This window comes from Bidens hawaiensis, unplaced genomic scaffold (assembly GCF_021521415.1).
Source record: "Bidens hawaiensis isolate Kalapana, Puna unplaced genomic scaffold, B.hawaiensis_p1.1 tig00014686_1, whole genome shotgun sequence".
In the NCBI taxonomy this organism is placed as follows: Eukaryota; Viridiplantae; Streptophyta; class Magnoliopsida; order Asterales; family Asteraceae; genus Bidens; species Bidens hawaiensis.
Window position 1 is genome coordinate 62,183 of NW_027492284.1, and position 12,659 is coordinate 74,841.

Genomic DNA, 12,659 nt, shown 5'->3' on the forward strand with positions numbered 1-12,659 from the left:
CCCTTATTTTGTGTCCTCTGAAACATCAAAGACTTGAAAAAGAAAAAAAAAAAAAATAAAATAAAATCCTCCAAATCATCAAATCAAATGAAATCAATTTAAAATAAAAGATTTGCAAAAAGTAGGTAGAGAGAGAAACACGGCCTCGAGAAGATATTTTTCATTTTTCGTATCGCCTTTCTTCACAAAATTAGGGTTTCCAATCTCATCGTAAGTTTTCTCATTTATGTTGTTTATTCGCTGTTTTAACTTTAAATTTCTTTATTATGTTATCGTTTTCTTACGCTAAAACTATGCATCCAACTATTTTGCTTCGTATGCTCGTTTTTTTCGTGTAATTTGGTTATGGTTTTGTTGAATTGTGTAGATCATTTGAGTAATTTGTGGGTTTTTATTGTTTTGTTGCAATAATGAGTTTAGGGTTTGTTTTGATTTGTTATTGATCAGGGATTTTGGTACAGTGGAATTGATTTGAAAGACAAAGGTTGGTTTTGTGTGGTTTGATATTGACGAATAATTAGACGGTAGATTGAATCGAAAAGTTATTGTATTTGCAAATATTTTCAAGAAGGATTATTGGGGTTCTAAAATTAAGAATTAGGGTTTTGTTTGAGCATGCCAACTTCTTGGGCTGATTCAGTCGCCGCAGCTGAAAACACGGCTGCTTGTTCTGGTTCTGGTTCGTACAATTCGTTAGCCCCGACCAGACCCACGTACGTCCCTCCACATTTGCGTAACCGTCCCGCCAGTTCGGAGGTGGCACCACCGGCTGTTGCCGCCAACAGTGGCAACACTTTTGCTGTTCCCGCTGTCGGTGGCGGTGGCGGTGGTAATCGTTGGGCTGGTCCTAGAAATGATTTTAGGGCAGGGTATGTTGGTGGTGGACGTGGCGGAGGTGGCGGTTGGAATAACCGGGGTGGCGGTTGGGACCGAGGTAGGGATCGTGAGGTAAACCCGTTTGGGAATGATGATGTAGCCGACCAACAGTTTGTGGAACAGGAGAATACTGGGATTAACTTTGATGCGTATGAAGACATTCCCATCGAGACAAGTGGGGACAATGTGCCGCCGCCTGTCAACACGTTTGCTGAGATTGATTTAGGCGAAGCGCTTAATTTGAACATTAGGAGATGCAAGTATGTGAAACCGACACCTGTTCAACGCCATGCGATACCGATCTCGCTCGGTGGTCGGGATTTGATGGCGTGCGCGCAAACAGGGTCTGGAAAAACCGCTGCGTTTTGCTTCCCTATTATTAGTGGAATCATGAGAGGGCAGTTTGGTCAACGAGCACCACGAATGGCCCGTACGGCTTGTCCACTTGCTCTTATTCTGTCACCCACACGCGAGTTATCATGTCAAGTATGTTTATGTTTTCCTTTTTTGTACTTAATATTTACATTGTTTTTGAAGGACTTACTATTATTATTATTATTACTGTTATTATTATTATTATTTTAATTTTGTTATTTTGATATGTAGATTCATGAAGAAGCTAAGAAGTTTGCTTATCAAACCGGGGTAAAAGTGGTTGTTGCTTACGGTGGGGCCCCGATTAATCAACAGGTGTGTTAATACTAACAACGGGCAACATTACATTTCATGTTTAGTTATAATTTTCCTTGAGTAAATTACATATATCATCCTTTATGTATATACCAAATTACAGGTTGGGCTTATTAATCACACTAGACATTCTTAAACTAAGAGGTTTGTAACACTTTACACTAACCGTTGTTAGAATTTTCAGTTAATTCCATGTTAAGTGAGATCTGTATGCTCTTAACTATTATACTACTTTTATTTAAAAAATATTCTGATCCCTCTTAATGAAGTCATAAGTAAATATATATTTCTAAAAATAAGTTTTTGCATGAAAAAACCAGTCGTCAAACTATTTTATATTCATGTTATTGTATATTGATTTTTATGTAAATAAAAACGATTATTTTTATAAAACTGGTTATAAATTCTTTAAAATTTGTAAGGGTATAATAGGTAAAGAGCATATCAGTCATATATAACAAGGATTTAACTGAAAGTTTAATGGCAGTTAGTGGCTTAGTGCAAAGAACGTAAAGTGTTACAAACCTCTTCGTTTAACAATTTTCTTTGTAATTAATAAAAGATTAAGGACCCAACCTGCAATTGAGTCTATACATAAAGGATGAATTTGTAATTTACTTTTTTTTACCTAACTAATTTGTATCTGGTCAGCTTCGTGACCTAGAACGAGGTGTGGACATTCTTGTTGCAACCCCGGGGCGGTTGGTAGATCTGTTAGAGCGGGCCCGCGTGTCGCTACAGTATATCAGGTATTTAGCCTTAGACGAAGCCGACCGAATGCTCGATATGGGTTTTGATCCGCAAATAAGAAAAATCGTTCAACAAATGGATATGACGCCACCAGGTGTCAGACAAACAATGTTGTTTAGCGCCACTTTCCCCAAGGAGATACAGGTTTGTTTTTCTTGCATAATATTATGTAAACTATGGTGTAGTTTTGTTATTTATGTACGGTTTTGGTTAATATGCAGAGACTGGCGTCTGATTTTCTTGCGAATTATATATTTTTGGCTGTTGGGCGAGTTGGTTCGAGCACGGATTTGATTGTTCAACGAGTTGAGTATGTACAAGAAAGTGATAAAAGAAGCCACCTTATGGATCTTTTACATGCACAAAGGGCTAATGGTGTTCATGGCAAGGTAATATTCAGTTTTTGGTTTGGGTGGTTATATCATATAGACTTGAAATTTTTGGGTCGATAAAAATGTTGGCCCAATTAATGAGTCTGGGCTCAAATCTTTTTGTTGATCAATTAGTATTTGATTATTGTACGTTTGGGCTAAAATATTTGGGTTAAGCTATTTGTTAGATTGTTATAAGTTAAATTAACATTCAAAATTAAAATTGAAAATCCATACATTCGGCTTGGATTATTTTTTTTGGTTTTAATTACACGCAAAACCAAAAGTAAAACCAATACCGAACCGAAGATCTGGTTTGTACGGAAACATAAAACCAAACAATCGGTTTTTGTTTGGGTTTTGTGTTTTTCGGTTATGGATCGGTTTTTCCGGTTTCGTGCTCAAACCTAAATTGCAGACTGGCAAAATACTTGCTGGAAATTGTGAAATGACAAAATGCCTTTAAATTAAAAGCTTATCCTACTTCTCGTGTTGTAAAATGACAAATGCCTGAGAATCTTGTTAATAGAATTATCTTTAGATGGATTGCTTAAAGTTAAATCATAGTCAACAGAATTAATGGATTGTTAAATGTTGAAACATACTTGAGTAGATTGAAGGTCATTTTTGTCATTTAACAACTCAATAGATACAAAAATTTCAAAAGTTAGTGGTATTTTTGCCATTTTACGCTTTTTAAACAAGTTTGTGTGCCTGAATTAGCATAAGCAGAGTCAAATCAATATTTGGGTGGCTTCTAATATTGTTTTAACAGTTAGTTTTCCTTAATGAGAATGTTTGAACACGCGAAAGAAGTTATGATTTGATTTCTTGATATATATTTTATTGTCTGCAGCAAGCTCTTACATTAGTTTTTGTGGAAACGAAGAAAGGAGCCGACTCATTAGAATATTGGTTATGCATGAATGGCTTTCCCGCCACCACTATTCATGGTGATAGAACTCAACAGGTACGCATTTTTATTTTATTTTTAAATATAAAATTTTGTGGCGAAACTTTTAACATTTGGTGATTTTGAAACATTTGCAGGAACGTGAGCAGGCGTTAAGATCGTTTAAAAGCGGGAACACCCCGATTCTGGTTGCAACAGACGTAGCAGCACGTGGTCTCGACATCCCACACGTGGCCCACGTGGTCAACTTTGACTTGCCGAATGACATTGACGACTACGTGCACCGTATTGGGAGAACAGGTCGGGCTGGAAAGTCGGGTTTAGCCACTGCTTTTTTCAATGATAATAACGCCTCGATGGCTCGGCCGTTGTCGGATCTTATGCAAGAAGCTAACCAAGAAGTTCCAGCTTGGCTGGCTCGTTATGCGGCACGAGCTTCTTATGGTGGTGGTAAGAACCGCCGTGGTGGTGGTTGGTTTGGCGGCCGTGATTTTCGGCGAGACTCGAATTTCAACCGTGGCGGCGGTGGTGATTATTATGGCGGCGGGAATATGAATAATGCTTATGGAGCACCTGGCGGCGGGTATGGTGGCGGCGGATATGGGGGTTCTGGAGGTTATAGTGGCGGTTATGGCGGCGGCGGCGGTTATGGTGCTGGTGTTGCGAGTGCTTGGGACTGAGTGCTGCTTTGTTTGAACTATAACTTGATTTAGTGGATCTGTTATTACCCTTTTGAGGGTAATTTGGGTAGTAGTTTTTTTTACTTTATTTTCGTGGTTAAATTTGGTGGTTGATGGGCTGTGGGAATCGGGTCGAATATGTATACGATGAAATGTTGATTTCTGCAACCCGAGTTGAGGGTCTGTAGATTATTGCGGGTTTCGTGTTGTGGTTTTTCTGCATAGCCTCTTATGGTCAAATGAAAGTGTGCTTTAATGTCTAGTTATGCTATGATTGTTGCTAATTTATTATTATTTTAGTAATTAACATGCCTATCAATGCCTAGACTCAGTAATTACCCTTTATATGCACTTATCTAGTTTTTTTTACGTTTCTTGAGTTAAAAGTTGTTTACGTCGGATCGAGCGTGTTGGTAAATATATAGCATCCGACACAAGCAGATGTTTATGAAGGAATTATAAAGACATAAAGTCACGAAACTGCATTTCATCAACAAACTTACAAATCAAATAACCTTGTACATTTATTAGAGCATGATTACAATTTACAACTTGGTGCTTATTCATGTAAAACAAGTTAACAATTGCCTTAATTTTTTATTTATAAGTAACACATACATTTCAGTATTTCACCATACATCTGCATCTTCTACTCCATGATCTTTCTACCAACTTCTTTGGCGTTGATCGGAAGCTGCAAAACAAGTTTTTCGATCATAATTAGACTACAATTTGCATATTCATGTTAGTTTAGTTAACTAAGTATTCAGAAATCAAAAGCTGGAATGTTATATATGAACTTTTGATTAAAAAGTACCTTAGAAATGAGGTTGGATGAACGAGTGCGATTAGCACCTATTGGAAAACCACAAGTCGGAATCCACTCAAACTGTTCAATATCAGGATCAACTTTAATACGCCCTAGAGTGTAAGTGATACTGTCGCCCTTTACTTTCATTTCATCGACTTTATACCAAATCCAACCATCTGGCTGCCCTATAAGCCCTTTGTAAATGGTGATTTTACCAGTCTTGATGTGTCCGGTGATCTTGGAGTCGAAGTGAACATATAAATCATACATGATGTAACATGGTTCCCTAAGGCTGATTTCGAACGTGTAACCGTTGCCTTGTGGGGCTGTGGTGTAAGATGTGACATAATCCGGGAAAATGCCAGGAGGAAATCCGAACCATGAGACGAATTCGTAGATCGTTGGTTGTGCAGAGGATGTGCAGGTGAGTGCTAGTAGGACGAGAACAAGGAGAGATACACGGGGAGTGGTCATGGTGAATTAATATGGTAAGTTGTGAAGACTCAATAGAGACATAATGTATATATACGGGATAATAAAATATTTAAATTATGTTATACTACATATTTTAAACGAGTGACCTTAATAAACTAGTCTACATCCTTGATGGATAATTTTAAATATGTTCTTTTGTTATACATTTGTATTTTGTTTTGGTGGTTAATGATGAAGGTGGATGACATGGAATATTAGATGATTATTGTGTAGTTATTTATATTTTAATAAGTGAAAATGACAAGAATGGAATTATGCTATTTGTTAGCAGATTTTATAATTAGCTAGTTGTTATTTCTCGGTGCAGAAGATTAATAAAACGTGTATTAAATTGTTCATCAATTCGCCTGCCAATTGGTTTTAAAACATAGCCATCCAAATCCGGTGTGGTTCAAACCTAAATCGTGTATGCATGACCCCGAGTCGACTCTATTAGTAAGGAACCAGGTAATAAGCAAGATCATCTATTTGATTCACCTGCTTTGGTTATGAACACGATTACATCGAGGTTGAATTTGTATTCCGATTAGAAGATACTCCGAAACAAGAAAGCATTAAAACAGAATGTTAACCACTTAACCCCAAACCAGAATAAAAGGTTGGCTTTAATGACCATTCATAACGGTTTCTCTATCTTATCTCTATAATTACACTAAAAAACACTATTTTTTTCTCATATACAATTAAATAATACTTTTTTACATCTTTATCATTATTTTTTCTCTCTTCTCTACTCACAACCACTTTCAAGTATATTAAAAAATAAATAAAGGATGAACCGTGTTCCTTCAAATTTACTCAAAATTTACTCATCTTTTTAATTTTTCTCTCTCATCTACTCACAACCACTTACCATTCACTAAAACTTTTTAGAGATTTATCTCACAAAACTTTTAGAAGATCTACTGAGAATGCTGTTAGAAACTTATTTGCTAGTTAGTTATTATTAGGAGTTTATTGGGCTAGAGTGCAAAAAGTGATCATGGGCTTAAGGATCAAGAGGAACTTATTGGGCTAATCTTATTGCGAGATTTGTATTTTTGACAAAAAGGATTTGAAGTTCACTTTTGGAATGATCAACGGGTTGTCAAGTCGTGGTCTCCATCAACTTCATCAAAAGTTCTAATCTGCTTGCTCAAGAAGAGATCGTCTCTTTCAATCTATATCGTCGTCTCTCCGGTTTATATAAATTTCTCTGAAGATCGTGTAAGAATAGCATTCATCTTAAAAGATTTCTCTCAATTTTTTTGTTTTTTGAACTTCTACACTTTTTGAGGGTTCACCAATTCAAAGAAGTCTTGTTTAGTATCGGTCATTCTTGTGTAGTTTTTGTGTTCATTACTTTACCATAATATTGTTACCATGTCGAGTATAAAAATCTTACTTACAACAAAGTTATTGGTAGGGTCTGAAGTCAAGAGAGGATAAATGACGTAAAATGTTACAAACCCCTTACTAATTAATGTGAGGATATATTGGTTATTTGACATAAATTTAACTGAAAATTCTATCGACAATTAGTGTAAAGGACGTAAGTGTTACAATTTACAAACCCTAAATTGGGATATTGGTTGTTAATACTCCAAACTTTCATCCGTTGGTTGATAATACTCTCAACTTTCGATTTATTATCCACCACTCTCAACTTTTACTCTATTTGTTTTTGTCACTCCCTCACTAACGGACGACTAACATCGTTAGTGGAATTCCGTCGAAAATCATACCAGATTGTCAGATGCACTTCACAACCGCCGGAACGTTCTTGCTCTTATCGATTGATCCTCTCTTTGTGTCAATCGGACCTTAGAGTTGCTGCAGCCACCTTCGGTAGATGCCCGAACCACCCTGAATTAGAAGCCACTGCCAGATACAACGGAACCCTAGTCATGCCGCCTCCTTTTTTGTTTCCGATCGCTTGCTTCGTCGGAAAATAGGGATTCTTCGGAAACCCTAGCCGCGCTATTCCCATCTTCTCTATTTTTGATCGTCTACTTAGCTGGAAAATCAGGATTCCACTAAAGACGTTAATCGTCCGTTAGTGAAGGAGTGACAAAAACAAATATGGTGAAAGTTGGGAGTGATGAATAACAATTCAAAAGTTGGAAATGTTATCAACAACAAGTGAAAATTGTAGGTATTAAAAATCAGTATCCCATGTAATAACGATATATATTGTAATTAAGAAAGATCACGCAATAAACACCAAGCAATATCCACCATGGAATAGGTGGACGGAGGAAGCCATTGCTGAGCTTGTCACTCTGTCCCAAACTATTGGTCAGGTTGTGTTCCATGATAGACCAGATAGGTGGAGATGGGTGGGGGAAAAAGGTGGGGAATTCAGTGTGGCTTCAGTTAAAAAGCTACTGTTATCTTCAGGAAAGTTAACGAGCCGGATATTTTTTGCTGGAATAGTTGGATCCCTCTAGAGGTTAACGTTTACGGATGGCGATGCCTGCAGAACCGGTTACCCACTTTGATGGAACTTGCTACAAGGAACATAAGCCCAGCCAACACTATGTGCCCACTATGCAGTAGTGTTATGGAGACCTGTGAACATTTATTCACTTCCTGTATTGTTTCATCCTTGGCATCATATTGGGATTTGGTGTAAGACTCCACCAATTTTGTCTTTTCTTTGAAAGACATTTTTGATTTGCACAAGTTTGTCCCCATTCCTAATAGTAGGAAAAGATTCTTTCAATTCATTTTGTTGGTTGTTTGTTGGTGTATTTGGCAAGCTAGGAACAAGAGAATTTTTGAGGATGAGGAGGTGAATGTGCAGAAAATTGTGGGCCAAATCAAATCTCTTAGCTTCTTTTGGGTGAAGGCTCGTTCGAGAAAGTTAGGTATAGATTGGAGAAAATGGTTGGAGTTCGATGTTTAATTTTGTTGTTGTTCCTTTCTTTGTTTCGGCCTTGCTAGTTGCTCACTAGTGGTTTCTCGTGTTTTTAATGAAAGTTGCCGTTAAAAAAAAATACATGACCGTAATTATAACGTGTTGTAATGAAAGCGAATTCAAATCAACATCAAATGGTGGTAGGAGACTAAAGATTATGGCCCCCTTATTCATTGTTGTGATGTTCACTTCCACGTGAGATTTTGTGTGTAGTCTTTTTTTAAGTACTTAACAAATGATTTTTAAATATAATATTTAAATCATTTGGTTGTCGTCTCGTTAAAAGCGGGCTTTAACTCATTTTTAGACGTCACGTTTTTATGGGTTGCTAAGAAGTTTTATGTTAGGTTCATTTAAGGATTTTCTCTATTTGATATCGTAACTTTTGAATCCCACTCATGTTTCATATTCTTAGGTCTAAGCATGTGTGAGCATTGTTAGATGGAATAGGACTAGGGCTCACGACATCATCTATTTAAAAGCTTTTTTAAATCATTTTTAGTCATCACCGCCATTTTGGTGGGCTGGTAAGAAGTTTTACTTTAGGTTCACAAAAGGGTTTTTTCTGTTTGACATCACGAGTTCGAATCCTGTTCATGTTCCATACTCTCGGGTTTAAGTTTGGGTGAAGTACCGCCTAGATGGATTAGGCTCCACGATGTCGAATCCTCTGAGAGCTTTCCATGGGTTTAGCCATGTGTTTGTCATTGAAAAAAGAGCGACTTTTACTTAATCTACATAATAAAAATTAGCCATTTATTCAATTCCCACATGTTTACGGTGAAGAAGGAATGACAACACTGCATTTCATCACCAAACTTTAAAATTCACATAAACTTGTACGGTACAATTATTAGAACATATGTGATCACAACCTAGTGAAGCTAACAACAATTGCTTGATATTTTTATTTATCAATAACACAAATCTCCAAACATCTCCATCTTCTACTCCATTATCTTTCTAGCAACTTCATTCTCATTGATTGGAAGCTGCAAAAACAAGTTATTCGATCATAATTAGACTACGATTTGCATATTCATGTTAGTTTAGTTAACCAAGTATTCAAAAATCAAGAGCTGGAATGTTATATATGAACTTGTGATTAAAAAAGTACCTTAGAAATGAGGTTGGATGCTCGAGTGCGATTAGCACCTATCAGAAAATCACACTCCGGAATCCACTCAAAATAATAAATAACAAGATCTATTTCCATAAATGCGATAGCATAAGTGATACTGTCGCCATTTAATTTCATTTCATCGACTGGAAACCAAGCCAATTCGTATGGCATTCCGAAAAGCCCTTTCGAGAAGGTCATTTTACCAGTTGTTATGTATCCGGTGATCTTAGAGTCGAAGTAAACATAGAATTCATACATGATTAAACATGGTTTACTGAGGCTGATTTCGAACGTGTAACCGTTGCCTTGTGGGGCTGTGGTGTAAGATGTGACGGAATCCGGGAAAATGCCTGGAGGAAACCCGAACCAGGAGACGAAGTCGTAGATGGTTGGTTGTGCAGAAGATGTTGCGGTGAGTGCTGCTAGGGCAAGAAGGACAGATACACGGAGAGTGGTCATGGTTAATTAATATGGTGACTTGTGAAGACTCAATAGATCGAGACTTACATAATGTATATATACGGGATATAAGATATAAAAATTATATCATACTACATATTTAAAACGAGTGGTCTTAATAAAGTAGTCTACATATCCTTGATGGATATTTTTTTATATGTTCTTTTGTTAATGATGAAAGTGGTAAGGTTGGCATATATATTAGATGATTATTGTGTAGTTATCTATACTTTAAATAAGTGAAAATGACAAGAATGAAATTATGCAGGTGGACGATATTTTCTCGGTGCAAAAGATTAATAAAACATGTATAAATTGTTCATCAATTCGCGTGGTGGTTATGTTACTACTGGTGTGCATATGGCTAGCTTTTGTCAATTAGTTTTAAAGCATAGCCATACAAATCTGGTCCAATTCGAACCTAAATGGTGTATGCATGACCACGAGTCGACTATTTTAGTAAGGAACCAGGTAATAAGCAAGATCATCTATTTGATTCACCTGCTTCGATTATGAGCATGATTACATCGAGGGTTTGAATTTGTATTACGATTGGAAGATCCTCCGAAACAAGAAGACATTTAAACAGAATGTTAACACCAAACCATATAGAAGAAGAGGTTAGCTGTAACGTGTCGATAAAATAATTCGAAAACAAGTAGCTAGCTGTGTAATGTTTATCATTCACCGGGAATTAGGAATTAGAATAGAATCGTTCCTTTTGCTCCATTGGGTATGCTGAAATTATGAAGTAGAATTGTGTTATTTTTTCAATTTGTGCTCAAACATATTGTTCTTATATGTTTGTGTGTATTTTACATATGGACCTATTTGCTAGTTAATATTGGGCTCGAGTACAAAAAGAGGTCATGGGCTTGTCGAGCTAAAGTTGTTGTAGCTTTGTATTAACCAATGATCAGCGGGTTGTCAAGTCATGTTCTTCATCTTCTACATCAAAAGTTATAAGTCTATATGTAGCGGATAGCTACAAAATGAGGGAGAATTTTAAGCTCACATCAGCTAGTGATAGGCTATTTTCACTTTCGGGGTGCAGTGGTGTTGTAGCCTAAAAATCGCCCCCAACGGTTGCCACTGGTCCATTTAATAAAATAATATTTTACTTTTTAACCCAACCAACGACAAAAGTATGTCGCCCCCACCCCCTTATCGCCCCGGGGGGGGGGGGGGGGGGGGGGTTGTAGTCGTACGTCACCCAAAAACCCACCAGATGTCGCCCCGCTACGCTCAGACTAATATGCTTGCTCAAGAAGAGATCATCTGTTCCAATATATATCGTTGTCTCCCTGGTTTATACAACAACTAAAAGAAGAATGACTGCTTGAAGCATAGTATTCATCTTAGGGTTTCATCATTCCTAAGAAGTCGTGTTTAGTATATATCAGTCATTCTTGTGTACATAATTTTGAGTTTATAACTACGTACGTTGATGTACATATATTAGTTTTGAGAGCTAGTGAGTATGCAATTCTTCGTGTACAATTTATAATACTCTTTGTTATCTTGTTGATTTAGTAATAAACATCTTTGATTTAATTGGGATTACATAATCTTGATCTATTTTATGTTATTATTTTACTGGTTCAATGTTTTTGTAATATTTATAAATGAAGTAGTAAGCGTACACGCGCATTGCCACTGGCCGAGTTGGTACCATGTTTTGTTTGTGTTGTACGTGCATACATGCTCATATGGTCATTCGTTTTAACGAACAACCATATTGTTGGTAAATTAGAACTTGGTCCTCTACATGTATCTATGGTTAGCCTGATTGTATATATATAATTTTCAACAATGTAAGGCCCCGAACCCGGTGACCCTACTTTAGCGTCGGATTTACTCATAAACACAGTTCTTCAAATCAGAGTTTATTAAAACTTTTCGCGGAATATAAAACATCAATCATCTGTTACAAAACATTAAATCTTTTATTTGATACCATAACACAAAACTTTATATTTAAAACATCTTTACTTCTTTCTTCAGATGCCAGCCGTTCAATCCATGCCGTGTGTCATCCTCATGCTAACTCTATAACCAGCTCACCTGCGTGCATACTAAAAGTCAGCTACGCTGAGTGAGTTCTAGTTAATCGAACGCCATAAAATACATACACATACATACATATCTGTAGATACATATCCATACTTCACTAGTTACCCTTCTGTTCTACATACATACTTGCTACCATACATACATACATATCTACAATCACTAACCTCAGTCTACCGAGAGTACGTTCATAGTTCACCGTCTATACCTGTACTCAAGGTCGTGAACACGTACAAGGTTCGCAGTCCTTACCTATGTTCACCATTTATGGTACGTACAAGGATCGCGGTCCTTCCCTATACCATAGTACATCCACAACACGTACAAGGTTCACAGTCCTTCCCTATGTTGCAACCTAATTCATAGCACGTACGAGGTTCGCAGTCCTCCCCTATGCTACAAAATCAGCACGTATAAGGTTCACAGTCCTTTCCTATGCTGAAATACATCCACAACACGTACAAGGTTCGCAGTCCTTCCCTATGTTGCAACCTAATTCATAGCACGTACGAGGTTCGCAGT

General features: G+C 37.0%; 1 protein-coding gene and 1 long non-coding RNA gene across 2 annotated transcripts; one reads left to right on the forward strand and one right to left on the reverse strand.

The window, feature by feature from the left end:
• Positions 1-460: 460 nt before the first annotated feature.
• LOC143547263 (DEAD-box ATP-dependent RNA helicase 37-like) lies at positions 461-4,550 on the forward strand. The gene is made up of 6 exons (XM_077038733.1): positions 461-1,362; positions 1,483-1,566; positions 2,218-2,460; positions 2,538-2,705; positions 3,544-3,657; positions 3,738-4,550. The coding sequence occupies exons 1-6, from the start codon at positions 616-618 to the stop codon at positions 4,278-4,280; spliced, it is 1,899 nt and encodes a 632-aa protein (XP_076894848.1). The 5' UTR covers positions 461-615; the 3' UTR covers positions 4,281-4,550.
• A 4,841-nt stretch (positions 4,551-9,391) lies between these two features.
• On the reverse strand, positions 9,392-10,062 carry LOC143547273 (uncharacterized). Its single transcript, XR_013137746.1, has 2 exons — positions 9,603-10,062; positions 9,392-9,477 (listed from the first exon to the last, which is right to left on the reverse strand). It is a non-coding gene; the product is annotated as an uncharacterized LOC143547273 (long non-coding RNA).
• Between the last annotated feature and the right edge of the window lie 2,597 nt (positions 10,063-12,659).